We start from the raw sequence: 19623 nt of genomic DNA on the forward strand, positions 1-19623 counted from the left end.
GGGCAAAATGTGTCAGCACAGTCTTGGAAGGCTGAAGGTCCTGTTCCTATGCTGTACTGTTCTTTCTCCTTTGAGCCCAAAACCACATTTCATGGTCTTGTGTGGCCATATACAATTGCAGTTAATCTAACACCTCAATCCCTTTTTTAATAAAAGAGTTGTTTACATAATTCCTTGTCATGTCTGAAGTTAGTTGCAATTATGTTTATACTTACTCCAAATGGGCCTTCTTTTAGCTGTCCAGACATGGTTGGCCAAATTGTTAGCAACAGACCAGGGGAAATGAGAGCTAGCACTGCTATTAATATAATTGGCTTCATCAGCAATTTATCAACTTCAGTGACAGTCTACCAGAACAGAATTTTCACCTCCAGAGTTTAAGTTCAGCAGTGGGGCTGGAAGCAGGATTCACTTATCTCAGTGGATGCCAACATTTCTCGAGAGATTTTCTGTTTTTTATGGATCATCGCATATTTTTGCACAAAAGCAATGGCATACTGGGGAGATATTTAGCTTGATGAGTACATCTACCAGAGTAGGCTTTAGATACAACCCAATGAACACATTTGGTTGTGGATTAGCGTCCATCTGAAGATGAAACATTCTCTTGATCTTCCTAAACCCTGCACAACCCAATCACATTTCTTCATTCCTTGTACAGATTGTCACTCCAGTCTCTGACATTTAGAGAACTGCAGCTCAGCTCCATGCAGATGATGAGACTCTGTACTTGATCATAAAACACATATTGAAAATACTGTGGCAGGGGACTATCAGCGAACTAGAGTGTTGGTAGAAATATCGTCCAAGTTCTGTTTACTATTATGGCATGCAAATTTGGCTGCTTCCATTGAAAAGATGATGCCCATCTTTTAAGACCCATTTCAAGCAAACCACACACAGTGGCTGCTGGATATGTGTTCAGTTTTGCACAATCCATTGCTACCTTACATTCCTATTCCTCCCTGTGGATGAAGTACCTGATTGCCGACATTATTTGATACTCTTGCTTGTGGCTGAGCAGTTATTTGGTTTTGATTTGTCCTCTGAGTGCCTCTGGCCAAGCACATTTCTTCCTTGATGCATTGTGGAGCGTCTTTAATTTTATGCTCACAAGATGTGTTCCCAACTTTTCTAAGACTGGCTTTTCCACTGAGGTGCTGGTGTCTGCAATAGTGGCATGTACAGGAGGCATAGGTTGATACTTCCTCTGAGGGCTCAACACTGTCATCCTCAGAGGCCAAGTAGGTGGCTTCTAGCAGAACCAGGCATTTCATGGACATCAAATTGGTACCACTAGCCAGACTGGTGTTGTTTTCCTTAGAGTTGAGGAGATTGAGAGGGGACATGATTGAGATGTGTAAAATTATGAGGGCCATAGATGGGATAGATTGAAAGAAACTTTTCCCAACTTGATAGAAGGATCAATGATCGGGGACAGATTTAACGTAAGGGGCAGAAGTTGTAGAGGAATTGTGAGGAAAAGTTTTTTACTTAGTGAATGATGGGAATCTCGAAGGATGGTAGGGGCAGAAACCCTCATAATATTGAAGAATCATTTGGATGTGCATTTGTGATGCCAAGGCTAAAGGCTAAGTGCTGGAAAATGGGATTAGAATAGTTGTTATTAACCGGCACATACTCTGTAAGCCAAAGGGCCTTTTTTTTGTGTGCTATTGATGTCTATGATTCTATGACCCAGGTCTCTCTGATTCACTATGCCAAACCAACAGTCCAAATTACCCAGGATAGGACAGATGCATACTGCCTTGACCACCTTTCCACTATTGGATGATAGTGCCACACCCTTCACTGAACAGTGTGCTTCTTTTTCCCAGGACATTGCCCAACCTACCCGGCCATTGATCCCCTTTTATCCACCAACTCCCTCACTATCTGTTTTTTGCTGTATCCCTGCCCTTTGGAACCAGTCAGCCTCCTCCCATTGTAGAGTCATAGAGATGTACAGCATGGAAACAGACCCCTTCAGTCCAACTCGTCCATGCTGATTAGATATCCCAACCCAATCTAGTTCCACCTGCCAGACCATATCCTTCCAAACCCTTCCTATTCATATACCCATCCAGATGCCTTTTAAATGTTGCAATTGTACTAGCCTCGACTACTTCCTCTGGCAGCTCATTCTATACATGTACCACCCTCTGTGTGAAAAAGTTGCCCCTTAGGTTTTTTTTTACATCTTTCACCTCTCACCCTAAACCTATGCCCTCTAGTTCTGGACTCCCCTACTCCAAGGAAAAGACTTTGTCTATTTATCTTTCCATGCCCCTCATGATTTTATAAATCTCTATAAGGTCACCCCTCAGCCTCCGATGGTCCAAGGAAAACAGCCCAAGCCTATTCAACCTCTCTCCATAGCTCAAATCCTCCAACCCTGGCAACATCCTTGTAAATCTTTTCTGAATCCTTTCAAGTTTCACAACAGACCAGAATTGTATGCAAAAGTGATCTAAACAATATCCTGTATAGCTGCAACATGACCTCCCAACTCCTGTACTCAATACTCTGACCAATAAAGGAAAGCATACAAAACGCCTTCTTCACTATCCTATCTACCTACAACTCCACTTTCAAGGAGCTATGAACCTGCACTCCAAGGTCTCTTTGTTCAGCAACACTGCCTAGGACCTTACCATTACGTGTATAAGTCCTGCTAAGATTTGCTTTCCCAAAATGCGGCACCTTGCATTTATCTAAATTAAACTCCATCTGCCACTTCTCAGCCCATTGGCCCATCTGATCAAGATCCAATTGTAATTTGAGGTAACTGTCTTCGCTATCCACTACACCTCCAATTCTGGTATTATTCGCAAATTTCCTAACTGTACCTCTTATGTTCACATCCAAATCATTTATATAAATGATGAAAAATAGTGGACCCAGCACCGATCCTTGTGGCACTCCACCGGTCATAGGCCTCCAATCTGAAAAACAACTCTCCGCCACTACCCTCTGTCTTCTACCTTTGAGCCAGTTCTGTATCCAAATGGCTAGTTGTCCCTGTATTCCATGAGATCTAACCTTGCTAACCAGTCTCCCATGGGGAACCTTGTCGAACGCCTTACTGAAGTCCATATAGATCACATCAACCATTCTGTCCTCATCAATCCTCTTTGTTAATTCTTCAGAAAACTAAATCAAGTTTGTGAGACATGATTTTCCACACACAGCCATGTTGACTATCCCGAATTAGTCCTTGCCTTTCCAAATACACGTACATTCTGTCCCTCAGGACTCTCTCCAACAACTTGCCCACCACCGACATCAAGCTCACTGGTCTATAGTTCCAAGGCTTGTCCTTACCACCTTTCTCAAACAGTGGCACCGCATTAGCCAACCTCCAGTCTTCCAGCACCTCACCTGTAACTATTGGTGATACAAATATCTCAGCAAGGGGCCCAGCATTCACTTCCTTAGCTTCTCACAGAGTTCTAGGGTACACCTGATCAGGTCCTGGAGATTTATTCACTTTTATGTGTTTCAAGATATCAGCATTTCCTCCTCTGTAATATGGGCATTTTTCAAAATGTCACCATCAATTTCTCTACATTCTATATCTTTCATGTCCTTTTCCACAGAAAACACTGATGCAAAATACTCGTTTAGTATCTCCCCAATTTTCTGTGGCTCCACACAAAGACCGCCTTGCTGATCTTTGAGGGGCTTTATTCTCCTTAGTTACCCTTTTGTCCTTAATGTATGTGTAAAAACCCTTTGGATTCTCCTTAACCCTATTTGCCAAAGCTATCTCATGTTCCCTTTCTGCCTTCCTGATTTCCCTCTTAACTAACTCCTACTGCCCCACTAAGTGAAGTAAGTTTCTCTCTCATGCCATTTTACTCCACTGCACTCAATAGAACCAAGTGCACTCCCCTGTGTTACCTTTTGCTCCATTTCAAGGACCTGCACTCAACTCAGTCGGTCGATGTCATTGTAGAGATATATCAATAAAAACCTGCTCTGAAGTGCCAGAAGGAGTTTCCACCAGCTAACATTTTATTTATTTTCATTTGGGTACTTGAAAGCCTGTTTTTATCAAATAGGTAGAATCTAATTGAGTCAAGGTACTTCATTCCAGTGAGTACAGTTTTTAATGAGATGCAAATACATTCCTTGAACCTTCAGTTGGGAAGGCATGCCAACATTTTAAGATCAGATTTTAGTCATCAACCAGGACCTCTATAACTACATGGTGATTAATTAACTCTCTTATTGCACAATAATAAATCTAAAATACCTTGATTCCAAGTTGGTTCCTCAACATATTGATCTAGAAAAATATTTTAAATTCTTTCTATAAACTTGTCTTCCACAATATGACTAAACATTTGAATTGCCTGGAACACATATAATTTAAACTTGCCCCACAATACTGTATTACTCTTATTGCATGCACCTTTAATTTTGTGATTCATATTCTAACAGTTATTTTTAGAGGGGCTAGTCTACTGATTGTTTTCTGGTCCCATTGTTTTTTAGCTCAAACAAAATTGATTCTACATCTTAATTTCATGAAAAAAAATCATTTTCTTTGTCAAAAGATAATATATTTCATTGTCAGGGCAATACTTCTTCCTTTTTCATTTTGCTTATTTTTTCTAAAAATCATGTATCCTGGAAAATTTAATTTCTAACCTTTGACACTGTACAACCATATCACTGCAACGGCTATTAGATTAAACTGATTTATTTACTTTTGTATTGGTTAGTTCGCTTATTTTGTTGCAAGTGTTTCACACATTCATATGCATTGCTTTTAACTTCAACTATTTATCCTTGATGTCACTAGAATCATGATGCCACTAATGTCCCAATATCTTTGCTAAGCTCTCTGTTCTTTGCAGATTCACAGTGCTTATTTTTTCACAAATTGACAAAGGACAGTGGCATGGAGCAATGAACGCTATTTTTCACTCTGGAGGGAGGAGTAAGTGGATAGTTTTACCAACAATTTTACACAGACACCATGGACTGAAAGGCCTACCACTATTCTGTATCATTCTACAATTCTATGATCTGAATTCAGTATATTCACAACATAACTTGATTAATCACACATCACCAAATCTGCCTGAACTATAGCAAATACCAATAGGCTGCATACACCACCAGATTCATATTGAAATCCAAAGATGAGTCCCAATTTCTTTAGATCACTACCTACCTAACAACCTCCTGCGTATCCATCCACTTTCATCTTCAACAACAAATACAAAAATTTCATGAATACTTTTGTTACAAAGATTATGACCATATACTCAGCTATTTCTTTCGAAGTCCTATCTCCCTTTACCTCTCTTCTTGTCCAACAATCTAAATCTCCCTCTGGTTTCTCATTTGCTATGAATCCACAACTCTCTTTAATTTCTGTCGTAAGCCCTCACATGCCAATTTCATCTTGTCTAGGGAACTAAATGTAATATCTGTAAATTTGCAGATGTGATAAACCTGGCTGAAGAGTGCGCTGTGAGAAGGATGTAAAGATTTTGCAGTGTGATTTGAATTGGCTGAGTGAATAGACAGATGCATGGCAGATGCAGTATAATGTGGATAAATGTCAGGTTATCCGCTTTGGTAGCAAAAATAGGAAAGCAGGTTATTATTTGAATTGGCTGTAAATTGAGAGGGAGGCATGTTCAATTAGACCTGGATGCTCTTGTGCACCAGTCTCTGAAAGTAAGCACGCAGGAGCAGCTGACATTAAAGAAGGCAAACTGTATGATAGCTTTCATAGCAAGAGAATTCAAGTTCAGGAACAAGGATGTCTTGCTGCAATTATACAGGGCATTGGTAGGGCCACATTCGGAATATTCAGTGCAATTTGGTCTCTATATATGAGGAAGGACATTCTTACTATAGGGGGAGTGCAGTGAAAGTTTACCAAATTGATTCCCGGGATGGTAAGATTTATGTATGAGGAGATATTGAGTTGGTTAGGATTGTACTTACTGGAGTTTGGAAGAATGAGACGGGAGCTCATAGAAATTCTAATAGGACTTGGCAGCAAGTGTGTTCTCCCACCATTCAGAGCCTGTGGCAGCAGCATCAAGGTCATTCTCCTGGCATTCGGGGCCGGCAGCAGCAGCAGCAAAGCTACTACAACAATCGTGGATGGCAATGCTAACAGCAGCAGAGTCTTCCAAGGTTGCATCGCCAACAAGGTGACATCTGCAGCCAAAGTGGGACTCATGGCCCAGCAGTGGTCTGGCCTGGCAGTGGATCCAGTGACTCTTGGTTACAAGGCAAGTGTGGGTTCAGCGGCGTCAGTGCCTAAAGTGGAACAACACCTACATTGGTAGTGAGCCAGTGGAGGTCACCGTGGTTGCTAGTTGCCAGCGCGGACTGGTTCGGAAAGACTGAAATTTTTACTTCTTTATTTTTCTAATGTATTCCTATGACCTGTAATGCTGGACTATTTACTTCTTTACTTTTCTAATTATTTTTGTTTCCTAAGAATTGTACCTGTACTTAGGTACCTTTGTAACAAGATGGCACTGTAATGTGGCGACTAAACTCTTCACTGTACTCATTTGAGTACATGTGATAATAAAGCCAGTTCAATTCAATTCAAGACAGGTTAGATGCAACAAGGATGTTCCTGATGTCAAAAGAGTCCAGATACAGGGGGCATAGTTTAAAGATAAAGGGTAAACCTTTTCAGGACTGAAATGAAGAGAAATTTCTTCTTCCAGAGATTGGTGATTGTGTGGAATTCACAATCACAGTAAGTGATTGAGGCAAAAACATTATGCGTTTTCAAAAAGAAAATATAGCTCTTGTAGCTAAAGGGATCAAGGGATATGGGAGTGGGTCGGATTAAGGTATTGAGCTTGATGATGAGTCATGATAACATTGAATGGTGGAGCAGGCTCAAGGGGTTGAATAACTGACTCCTGCTCCTATCTTCCATGTTTCAATGAGATGAACATTATACTATTTTGACCCTACTTGTTTTAAATTGCTGGTGACCTAAATTCACTTCCATGCTAACTAACATTATGAACAGTTTCCTCCCTTCAACTACTGTCTTGTTGTGTTCTGAAATTAACAGCATCAAACTATTTCCTCAAAGCCTCACCCCCTTGCAAAATATTGTAGCCTCCCATCTCAATATTTCCTGAAACTTCCTATTCAAATGTCACAATTCAGATTTTGGCCCCTGTCACAGCACTAGAACCTCCATAATTAAAGTCAGAAATAACATCATGCCTGACTGTTACTTGCTGAATTGTGACTCTACATTCTTCTTACCCTCAACACCCTTTGACATAGTCGTTATTATCATTCATCTCCATTGCCTCTCCTCTGATGTCTCGTTCACATAGTTCTCACAATTTATTGAGTCATAACCAGAGCATTTTCAGCAATGGCTTCTCTTCTCATCCCCAGATAATTGTCTCTCATGTTCCCGAAAGGAGTTTTATTTTGTTCCTTTCATTTCTTCATTTATATGCTTTTGACATGGGATCAAGTACTGAAAACACACAGCTCCGCTTCTTGACCTTCTGTCTTGATGTGTTAGTACTTCTGTACTGTCAGGCTGCTTCTTCAATGTTAGATGTTCCACAAATTAGTTAAATTTTGAATGACCAAATTGATCAATACAGCTTCTGTCACAAACTCTACTGGCTTACCATTGATTCTAACAGCTATCCCACAGCATTGTCACAAATTGAATGAGACTGTTCACAATGGAAGCAACATACTTGACACTTAGTTGTGTTCATAGTACCATATATCGCCCATAGCAAACATCCTGCATCACTTCACTTCACCTATGATGAAGAGTCATCTCGACTCGAAATGTTAGCTTGCTCTCTCTCCATGGATGCAGTCTGACCTGGTCTCCAGCATTTGTTGTTTTCAGTAAAGCTTCCAGCATTTGCAGTAATTTCTTCCTGCATCCTGCATCAGCATGTTTACACCCAAGAGTCATAGAGTCCTACAGCATGGAAACAGACCCTTTGGCCCAAATTGGTCCATGCCGACCAAAATGTCCAATAACACTAACCCCATTTCCCTGCACTTGGCAATATCCTTCTAAGTCAAAAAATATGGTGCTGGAAAAGCACAGCCAGTATCCGAGAAGCAGGAGAGTCAATGTGGGACAGTGGCTGAGGGGTGAGCAATGTTGCCTCATATCACCATGGACCCGGATTCCATTCCAGTCTCCGGCGACTGACTGTTTGTACATTCTCCCCCTGTCTGCATGGGTTTCCTCCCTTTGTCCAGAGGTTAGGTGAATTAGCCATGCTAAGTTGCCCACAATGCCCACGGATTTGTACGTTGGGTCCATGAGGCAGGGGTAAATATAGGGAATGGGTATGGATGGGATACTCTGAGAGTAGTGTGAACTTGTTGGGCCAAATGGCCTGTTTCCACACTGCAGGGATTCAGCTTGAAGCCAACTTTCATTTGTGGGTGGCACAGTGGCACAGTGGTTAGCACTGTTGCCTCACATCCTGCCTCAGGTGACTCTCTGTGTGGAGTTTGCATATTCTCCCCGTGTCTGTGTGGGTTTCCTCCAGGTGCTCCGGTTTCCTCCCACAATCCAAAAACGTGCAGGTTAGGTGAATTGGCCATGCTAAATTGTCCGTAGTGTTAGGTGAAAGAGTAAATGTAGGGGAATGGGTCTGGGTGGGTTACGCTTTGGCGGGTCAGTGTGGACTCGTTGGGCCGAAGGGCCTGTTTCCACGCTGTAAGTAATCTAAAACAAATGTTTTGAGCATAAGCTCTTCATCAGGAATGTGGGGGTCCCAAGAGAGCTGAGAGATAAATGGGAGGGGAGTGGGGATGAAGGAAGGTAGCTGGGAATGTGATAGGTAGATGAAGGTGTGGGGTGTTGTGATAGGTCAGAGCAGATGGTGGGAAGGAAGATGGACAAGTAGGACAAGTCAAGAGGGTGGTGCCAAATTGGAGAGTTGGATCTGGGAGAAGGTGGGCGAGGGGTGATGAGGAAACTGGTGAAATCGACATTGATCCAGTGTGGTTAGAGAGGTGGAAGATGAGGCGTTCTTCTTCCAGGTGTTGGGTGGCTAGAATTTGGCGGTGGAAGAGGCCCAGGACTTGCATGTCATTGGTGGAATGAGAGGGGGGGTTGAAGTGGCCGGCCACAGGGCGGTCGGGTTGTTTGGTGCGTGTATCTCAGAGATGTTCTCTGAAATGTTCTACATGTTGGCATTCTGTCTCCCCAATGTAGAAGAGACCACATAGAGAACAGCGGACACAGTAGATGACATGTGTAGAGGTGCAGGAAAATCTATGTCCGATGTGGAAGGATCCTTTGAGGTCTTGGATGGAGGTGAGGGGGGATGTGTGGGTGCAGGTTCTACAGTCTGTGGTGATGGTAAAAATACAGCAAGGCTGGGAGCAAGGACCTGGTGTGGTGCTGGCATATCCTTTTAAACCTTTCCTACCCATGTATTCGTCCAAATGCCTTTTAAATGTTGTTAATGTATCTGTCTCAACCACTTGTGTTGGCAGCTCATACCACCCTCTATGTTAAAAAAAGTTGCCCCTCAGGTTCCCTTTCATTTTTCCTCTCTAACCTTAAACTTATGCCCTGTGGTCCTTGATTCCTCAAACATGGGAAAAAGACTGAGTGCGTTCACCCTATCCATGCCTGTCAGCAACTTACACACTTTTATAAGGTCCTCCCTCAGTCTTCTACACTCTAAAGAAAAATGTCCAAGCTTGGCCAACCACCTGCTATAACTCAGACTGGTGAGTCCTGGCAACATCCTTCTGCACTCTTTTCAGTTTAGTAGCATCTTGCCTACAGCAGGGGGCCAAAACTGATTGCGATACTCCAAGTGCGACCTCACCAACGTCCTGTACAACTGAAACATAACTTCCCAACTTCTATACTCGTGTCCTGACTGATGAAGGCCAGTGTGCCAAAAGCTGTGCCTTCACTGCCCTGTCTATCTGTGACTTTACTTTCAGAGAACCGTGCACCTGAACTCCAAAGTCTTTCTGTTCCACTACACTCCTTTAAGTCCTACCATTCACCATGAAAGTTCTACCTTGATTTGACTTTCCAAAATGCAAGACCACACACTTATCTATATTAAACTCCATTTGCTATTTCTCGGCCCACTTCCCCAGCTGATCAAGGTCCAGCTGCAACTCCTGATAACCTTCCTCACTGTCCACAATACCTCCTATTTTAGTGTCATCTGTAAACTTACTAATTATGCCTTGTACATTCTCATCCAAATCGTTGATATAGATAACAAACAGCAGTGGGCCCAGCACCGACTCTTGAGGCACTCCACTAGTCACAGGCCTCTAGTCGACAAGCATGCTTCCACTGTTACTCTCTGCTTCCTAACATTAAGTCAGTTGTGTATCCAATTTGCCAGCTCCCCATGGATTCCATGTGATGTAACCTTCCAGAGCAGCCTACCATGTGGAACCTTATCAAAGGCCTTACTGAAATCCATATAGACTATGTCTACCGCCCTGCCCTCATCAACCTTACTGGTCACTTCATTAAAGAACACTAACAAATTTGTAAGGCATGGTCTCTCATGCACAAAGCCATGCTGACTATTCCTAATTAATTCCTGTCTTTCTTAATGCATGTATATCTTATTTCTCAGAATCTTCTCAGGTAACTTACCTACCACAGATGTTAGCCTTACTGGTCTGTAGTTCCCAGGTTTTACTTTGCAACTCTTCTTGAATAAGGGCACAACATTTACTATTGTCCAGTCTTGCGGACCTCACCCATGGCTAATGATGATGCAAAAATATCAGCCAGGGCACCTGCAATTTCTTCCTTAGCCTCTTCCACCTTCATACATTCTAATACATCCAACACCTCCTCTACTGTGATAGGGATTGTCCCCAAGACATGACCACTAACTTCCCCAAGTTCCCAAGTTTTCATGTCTTTCTCCATGAGGAGAAATATGCATTGAGGACCTCACCCATCTCCTGCAGTTCTCTACATACATGTCTACTTTGGTCCTTGAGGGGTCCTATTTTCTCAGGAGTTATTCTTTCTTTAATATGCTTAAAGAACTACTTTGGATTCACTCTAATCTTGTCAGCCAAGGCTATCTTGTGCCCCCTTTTCACCCTCCTAATTTCCATTTCAGAAAACTCCCTATCTACATCCAGGGATTCCCTTGATCCCAGCTATCTGAGCCATTCTTCCTTTTTTCTGGTCAAAGTCTCAATATCCCTTGTCACCCAGGGTTCCTTATTCCGGTCAACCTTGCCTTTCACCCTCACAGGAACATATAGACCTTGAACTCTAGCTAATTCATGTTTGAAGTCCTTTCACTTGATGGAGGTTCTTTTGCTTGCAAACAAAGTACTCCAATCAATCCCTGCAAGTTCCTGTCTAATTCCATCAAAATTCACCTTACCCCAGTTTAGAACTTTAACCTGTGGACCAATTTTGTCCCTTTCCATAACTATTTTAAAATTGATAGAACTATGGCCAATAGTCCCAAAGTGCTCCCCCACTGTCACCTCCATCACCAATCTTGCCCTATTTCCCAAGAGTAGGTCAACTTTTGCCCCTTCTAATTCGAACACTCTACATACTGATGAGGAAACTTTCCTGAATGCACTTAACAAATTCCACCCCTTTAACACTCTGGCAGTCCCAGTCTATGTTAGGAAAATTAAAATCCCCGACTATGACAACCCTATTGTTCCTGCAAGTCTTCCCAATCTCCCTGCATATTTGTTCCTCTAATTCCCTTTGACTATTTAGGGGGGCTATAGTACAACCCCAGTAATGTCACCATCCCCTTCTTATTTATTAGCTCCACCCACAAAGCCTCACAGGATGATTGTTCAGTTATTTCATCTCTGATTACTGCTGTGATATTCACCTTAACCAAAAATGCAACTCCCCCTCCCTTCTTTTCACCACCTCTGTCCCACCTCTGCATTTGTACTCCAACACATTCAGCTGCCAGTCCTGTCCCACCCTTAACCATGTTTCTGTAATGGCTATAATGTCCCAATCCCACATATCTATCCATACCCTGAGTTCACCTACCTTACCTGTCAGCCATCTTGTATTAAAATGGATACAGTTTTATTCCAACAGACATTCCTTGCTCCATGTCGTGTTCCAGCTTGACCTGTTCTTCACCTTACTATTTCTGATTACTGTATCTCCTTCCACTTGCTTCCCTGCCGTTGAGGATCCCAACCGCCTGCCAATCCAGTTTAAATCCTCTCTTGTAGCACAAGCAAACCTGGCTGCCAAGATTTTGGTCTCCCTCCAGTTCCGATGCAACCTGCCCCAGAAAAAAATCCCAATTATCTAAAAATCTGAATCTCTGCTGCCTGCACCACACATTCATCTGCCATATCCTCCTGTTCTTACCCTCACTAGCACGTGGCACTGGAAGTAATCCAGAGATTACCATTGAATTGCATGGCTCTTTCTGTCTCCTCCAGATGTGATTATTCCAATGCTCTCCCAGCCAGCTGCTATCCTCTTTTAGTTGTAAACTCAGATTATTCTCAACTTTGCTCCCAAATTCCATTTCACCAACCCCTGCTCACCAATAACCCCACTATTGCTAACTTTGATTCAAGTTTCTCCATCACCTCAAGTTTTAAATTTGCATATTTGTGGTCAACTTCCTTCGCAGATTTATCCTTCCTTACCTCTTTAGCTCTTTCATTCCCCCTACATATGTCTGAGAATTTGCCTTCAGAAATAATAAGCCTGAATCTTTTGATATCCCTCTCCACCTCCCTTGCCTCTGTTAAGATGCTCCTTAGAATCCATCAGTGACCACTTCCTCCTGGTATTTCCCTCTATAGTTTTTTTTGGCTGATCATACTTCATTTGAAATTCTTAGGAATGCTTGACTTTAGCAAATGCTTTACATCCATATTGTTTTTGTTATTCCTGATGGCTATGCAGCAATAGTGGAAATCATGCGATGGCAACATCAGGATTGGTTACAATACTTTTGCTAATTGAAATCCTATCGCCATTTAATGTGTTGGGTTACAAGGTATCTCAGGGCATCTGATGACACAAGAATTGTGCCCAGTAAATGCTTGAGGTCTTCATGACGAGATAACAGTGAAGGAACTGGAATGTGTACTGAGCAAATGTAGAGTCATTATAATTAGTTAAAAATTATTTTATTTCTATGATTTGGGTTTTCTTACTTATGCTGTTCAAAAAGACCAGTAACTTTGGCTTTGTTTAGTGATGCTGGAATGACTTTTTTTTGTTACCATGTAAAAATGTAGAATTGTATAGTTCAGATGGATACATGTTCACCTGACAAAGAAGCATGGCTCCAAAGGTAATTCAAATAAACCTGTTGGACTATCACCTGGTGTCATGCAATTTCTTACTTTTGCCCGAAACGTCGATTTTCCTGCTCCTCGGATGCTGCCTGACCTGCTGTGCTTTTCCAGCACCACTCTAATCTAGACTCTGGTTTCCAGCATCTGCAGTCCTTGTTTTTACCAACTTCTTACTTTGCCTACCCCAGTCCAACAGCTGCACCTCCGCATCAGAAAAAAAATCCTCATTGCAGTCTGAAGTAGTTTCCTTTTTAGTGTTTTGCTTGTGCCCCTTTAAAAATGGGCACTTTTATGAAAAGTAATTGGTTTGATGCTACTGGGGCAACCAGTGTCCAATTGTCCCAAAGAGCTGAATAGTGCCCCAGTTCATAAGGAGAAAATCATTCATCACTGATCAACTTTCCTTGTCTCACGAGTACAATTGTCTTACGCAGATTCAAGCTGACTTTCAGAAAAGAATAGATAGTCTGTAAGTTTTTATAAGGGTTGGGAAAGGCCTGGAGTCAGATGAAGAATCAAATCCAGTTCCCCAGGGCCGTAACCATTTTAGCCAATCAGAGCGCGGCACAGATTGTCTCCGAAGAGCAGCGGCGAGGTCGCCGAGAGGCATTGTGGGAGTTTACAGGTCAGTAATCAAGATGTCAGCCTACATGCGGCTGGGCTCCATATCTCGCTGGTTTAATGGAGGCAGATCAGGGTGTCGACTATTCGAGACGGTCACGAGCTCTGCTCCAGCCGGGCGGAACAGCGAGATCAGGGTTGCTTCCTCAATAAAGCGGTTCCATTCGGTTGCCTGTGTGGGATTGCGGGGCTGCGGTCAGCGCAGAACGGTAACTAGGGTGGCAGGAACTGTATGCTGCAATGGCAAGAAATCCAATCTCCTACCGCAACTTAACCCCCGATTGCAGCAAACCCGCACCTTCCAGGACTTCAGTGAGAAGAGCAGTGATGGTTCGGTTAACTCGGGGGATGACGGTGTGGAAGATGGGTCTGGGGATGGTGGAGGTGGCGAAGGGGCTGCGGGTATGCCCCCTTCCATGACTGCGCTCTCCCCGATGATCGTGCCGGATGTTTTTCCCAATGTCCCCTTGATCGCCGTCACTAGGAACCCCGTGTTCCCCAGATTTATTAAAATAATTGAGGTAAGAATCCTGTGGAGTCTTTGTGACAGTATGATGCTTGCTGATAGATGGGAAACGTCGCGAACGTGAACATTCACATGAGTGGATTTAAAGGGGAAACTTAATTCCAAACTATTTATACCGCTCAAGGTTGTTTTCATTGCAAATTAGAGATTTAAGAGCAACTTTACTTTGATTATTCTAGGGAACAAATTTCAATAATGTACATTTAATGACGCCGTTTAACCACTTTGTGTCGCAAATGTACCTTAACGCTCGCCTCTAAACTGGCAATCCCAAACGCAGGCTGGGTGACTACTTTGCGCAACATCTCTCTGACTACTGACCTGTTGCTCTCTTGCTATCAGTTCTATCTTAGGTCTGCTTCTGTACTCCAGCAAGCTGGAGGACCAACGCCTTAGTTTCTGTTTTGAGGCTTTACAGCCTTCAGGCCTGGCATAGCTTTGAGTAATTTCAGAGCATGAATACTGTCCTCCATTTTTGATTTCATCCACCCAGAGGGTTGTTTGTATGGATTTGTGCTCATCAAAGCTAACCTATTTTTGACTGTTCATACCTGCCATTATGACCGATTTTCCTCCATATGCCTTCTTTACTACTTTAAAAAACCTTTTATTATTTGCTCTGTTCACCCTCACCATCAGTTTAACCAGTTCCTTGCCTCTCATTTGTTAGCAACATTAAACCATTATTTTCCAACAACATTCAATTCTGAAGAAGAATAATGTCAGACTCTCAAACTCTGTTTCTCTCAGCAGATGCTGCCAGACCTACTTGCATTTCTCCAGCACTTTTCATTCTTATTTGAGGAATTCTACTCACTGCATCTTACAGACTAAGCGAATTGTCATGTGAGACACAAAGTAATCATGATCATAAGTATTGTGGTGTTGCATGTTGGAGTGATTGGGAGTTGATCAGAAATGATTTGACTAGTTACAGCTGCAAATATGTAGAGATGTACAGCACAGAAACAGACCCTTTGGTCAAACACATCCATGCTGACTAGATATCCTAAATTAATCTAGTCCCACTTGCCAGCACTTGGCCCATTTCCCTCTTAAACCCTTCCTGTTCACATATTCATGCCTTTTAAATGTTGTAATTGTACCAGCATCCACCACTTCCTCTGGTAGCTCATTCCATGCAGACACCACCCTCTTTGTGGAAAAGGTTGTCCTTTCGATCCCTTTTAAGTCTCTCCCCTCTTGCCCTAAACTTATGCCCTCAAGTTCTGAAATCCCCCAACATAGGGACAGATCGACTTGACACTGACATTTTTTACAAACCCACTGACTCCCACAGCTACCTGGATTACACCTCTTCCCACCCTACCTCTTGCAAAAATGCCATCCCGTATTCCCAATTCTTCCGCCTCCGCCGGATCTGCTCCCAGGAGGACGAGTTCCACCACAGAACACATCAGATGGCTTCCTTCTTTAGAGACCGCAATTTCCCTTCCCACGTGGTTAAAGATGCCCTCCAACGCACCTCGTCTACATCCCACACCTCTGCCCTCAGACCCCACCCCTCCAACCGTAACAAGGACAGAACGCCCCTGGTGCTCACCATCCACCCTACCAACCTTCGCATAAACCAAATCATCCGCCGACATTTCCGCCACCTCCAAACAGACCCCACCACCAGGAATATATTTCCCTCCCCACCCCTTTCCGCCTTCCGCAAAGACCGTTCCCTCCGTGACTACCTGGTCAGGTCCATGCCCCCCACAACCCACCCTCCCATCCTGGCACGTTCCCCTGCCACCGCAGGAACTGTAAAACCTGCGCCCACACCACGTCCCTCACCTCTATCCAAGGCCCTAAAGGAGCCTTCCACATCCATCAAAGTTTTACTTGCACATCCACTAATATCATTTATTGTATCCGTTGCTCCCGATGCGGTCTCCTCTACATTGGGGAGACTGGGCGCCTCCTAGCAGAGCGCTTTAGGGAACCTCTCCGGGACACCCACACCAATCCACCACACTGCCCCGTGGCCCAACATTTCAACTCCCCCTCCCACTCTGCCGAGGACATGGAGGTCCTGGACCTCCTTCACCGCCTCTCCCTCACCACCAGACGCCTGGAGGAAGAACGCCTCATCTTCCACCTCGGAACACTTCAACCCCAGGGCATCAATGTGGACTTCAACAGTTTCCTCATTTCCCCTTCCCCCACCTTACCCTAGTTCCAAACTTCCAGCTCAGCACTGTCCCCATGACTTGTCCGGACTTGTCCTACCTGCCTATCTCCTTTTCCACCTATCCACTCCACCCTCTCCTCCTTGACCTATCACCTTCATCCCCTCCCCCACGCACCCATTGTACTCTATGCTACTTTCTCCCTACCCCCAACCTCCTCTAGCTTATCTCTCCACGCTTCAGGCTCATTGCCTTTATTCCTGATGAAGGGCTTTTGCCCGAAACGTCGATTTCGAATCTCCTTCGATGCTGCCTGAACTGCTGTGCTCTTCCAGCACCACTAATCCAGAATAGGGAAAAGACATTGTCTGTTCTCCCTATCCGTGCTCCCATTGATTCCACAAACATCTATAAGGTCACCCCGGAAGGATGTTGTGAAACTTGAAAGGGTTCAGAAACGATTTAAGGATGTTGCTATGGTTGAAGGGTTTGAACTATAGGGAGGGTTTGAACTATAGGGAGAGGCTGAATAGACTGGAACTGTTTTCCCATGGGAGTGTCGGAGGTTGAGGGGTGACCTTATAGAAGTTCACAAAACCATGAGGGTCACGGACAGGGCAAACAGACAAGGGTTTCTCGCTGGAATGGAGGAGTCCAGAATAAAAGGGCTTGCTAACCAGTCCACTATGTGGAACCTTGTCAAAAGCCTTACTGAAGTCCATATAGATCACGTCCATCGCTCTGCCCTCATCAAGCCTCTTTGTTACTACTTCAAAAAAACCCAATCGAGCTCATGAGACATGATTCCCCATGCTGTTGGAACAATACTTCACTATCCTGTTAAAAATAGTCTGTAGTAGTCCGAACTCCAAAGCAGCAGTAAAATGTAGAAACTCTTGAATATGAAGTGCCAATCTTTTTGAAGGCCACTTACTTTCCAGTCTGGATAGCTGACTCGAACAGTATTTTTCTTAATCCATTTGCTAGTGCTGTTTGTCAGATAGCTAGAAAAGGGCAGCCAGTCTGGTTGCATAAACAGTGGAAATTTCCTTTTTGCTGATTATTACTCTTTTACTAGAACCTTGAGAATGCAAGTGAGTTATGGTCAACCTTGTGAATAGATAATTTATCTGATCATAAAATCTATCTTGTTCTAAAAAACATTTCTATGTCATCTAAGATCAACAGTCCTCAATTCCAGATTCAAAATTACCGTACCGACTGAGCTTAAAATGTTAACTGCTTTCCATTTAATTGTAAGACAATAAACTTGAGAAAAAAATAACTTGATTAAAATTGGTTTGAATTAATAATGAATTGCTTAAGTATACCATAGCTTAGAATACTAAATAAAAACTGAAAGAACTGTGGATGCTGTAAATCAGAAACAAAAACGGAATTTGCTGGAAAAACTCAGCAGGCATGGCAGCATCTGTGAGTTAAGATCTCAGGTCCAGTGACCCTTAGAAGCTTTTCCAGTAATTTCATTTTTTGATGGTTTTAGAATACCTTGTATACGTTCAAGGTAGTTCTGCAAATAAATACATAACACTTTTTGCAACTCAATTATGCAAACTAGATAGGTACTGGGTTCAATCTCCGAGTAAACTGCTTTCACTGTTCCACGGTTAAGTGTGATCTTACTCACTGTTCAAGTGTGACGAGGACAGAATTATGATACCTCCTGTGGGAGAATAGCCTTCCAACTTGGGTGATGTGAAGATGATCTACTAAATGGAACTACTTGAAAGTGCTGAGCACTGATTGTAGCCATCCCACAATATATATTCTGTGTATACACGCACACAGTACATCCTCCCATATACAGTGATGAATGATCCTTAAGGCTAAATATGAGAAAAGCATGTTGCTATTCTGCTTTGATGTAAAAATTCACATCTTAACTACTAAAAGTTTAATAAATCTGAATGTTTTATCCCTTTTGAATAGGTAAAGAATAAAAAGTTAATGGAACTACTTCGAAGAAAAATACGTTTGGCTCAACCATATGCAGGAGTGTTTCTTAAAAAAGATGACAAGTAAGCAATATTTGGGCTTTTAGTGATTTGTCCTAACATCTAACTATCTGCATAGACATTATATGGCACATCACAGTTTATAGAATGTGTGTTAGTGAAAGCAGCATTGCATTGGTTGTGCTTAAAGAATAGTTAGAGTATACAAATGCTGAAACTATATAGGGGGAAAAGAAAAAGGAATTAATTTTTAAGTTAATAGCTCTTTCAAAGTACATAGCCCCTTTCTGTGCTTATGATTCCAAGACTCCTAGAAAGGCCTAAGAAATAGAAAATAGATCATTGCAGCAATATAGGACAGTAAGTAGTGCACTTGGAAGTTTAGACCACTAAATCCTGAACAGGGATGTCACCAGTTGGTTGGTCTACAAAAATATACTCTACCTGATCATGGTCATTTAAATCTATCTTGTGCAAAGGCTTCTATGTCTTTAACTAAAATGAACAGACTTTTTCTGTTCTATTATTTCCAATTTAAACTTAGCTTATAGCTCTCCTTGTACAATGATTATTACAACATTTAATATGTAGTAAATGACAAATTTTCAGTTAGTGTTTTCTGCTTTTTTGGCTCCCCTGATGGCCCAGTAACCAGTGAGTATCCTCGCAGAGTTTTAAAGAACCCATGTTTTCTCCTTGTTCTGTGTTGCTGACATCGGTACTGAGTTGCAGTAACTGACTTAGACGAGGCTGAGGAATAAATTTGTAGGCTTTTGTTCCTGACCTTCATAGTTTCTTGATAGAAGGTTCACCATCTGTAGGTTAGGGACAAAACTGAAATTGGTTTTGATACCAACCTTGCCTCTCCTTTCCCCTAACTTCCTAAACTCTACAGGAGCCAATAAAAATTTGTTAGCACTTAGTGTCCAGCTCACGTGCAGATTGATTCCTTGTTGACTATCATCTATCAAGAAGCAAGTTTAGTTCTGTGATATTTCTTGAGGGCGATAGGTAAAGGTCTCCTCTATTCACTGGACTA

At 42.7% G+C, this 19623-nt stretch overlaps 1 protein-coding gene across 1 annotated transcript in view; it reads left to right on the forward strand.

Moving 5' to 3' along the window:
* The first annotated feature begins 13940 nt into the window (after nt 1-13940).
* Nucleotides 13941-19623, forward strand: part of lonp1 (lon peptidase 1, mitochondrial) — a 43615-nt gene continuing 37932 nt past the window's right edge. The window contains exons 1-2 of the mRNA XM_072593933.1: nt 13941-14465; nt 18559-18647. Of these exons, the coding sequence (XP_072450034.1) occupies nt 13962-14465; nt 18559-18647 (593 nt within the window). The 5' untranslated portion in view covers nt 13941-13961. The remainder of the gene's footprint in view (nt 14466-18558; nt 18648-19623) is intronic.

Source organism: Chiloscyllium punctatum, chromosome 24 (genome assembly GCF_047496795.1).
Source record: "Chiloscyllium punctatum isolate Juve2018m chromosome 24, sChiPun1.3, whole genome shotgun sequence".
In the NCBI taxonomy this organism is placed as follows: Eukaryota; Metazoa; Chordata; class Chondrichthyes; order Orectolobiformes; family Hemiscylliidae; genus Chiloscyllium; species Chiloscyllium punctatum.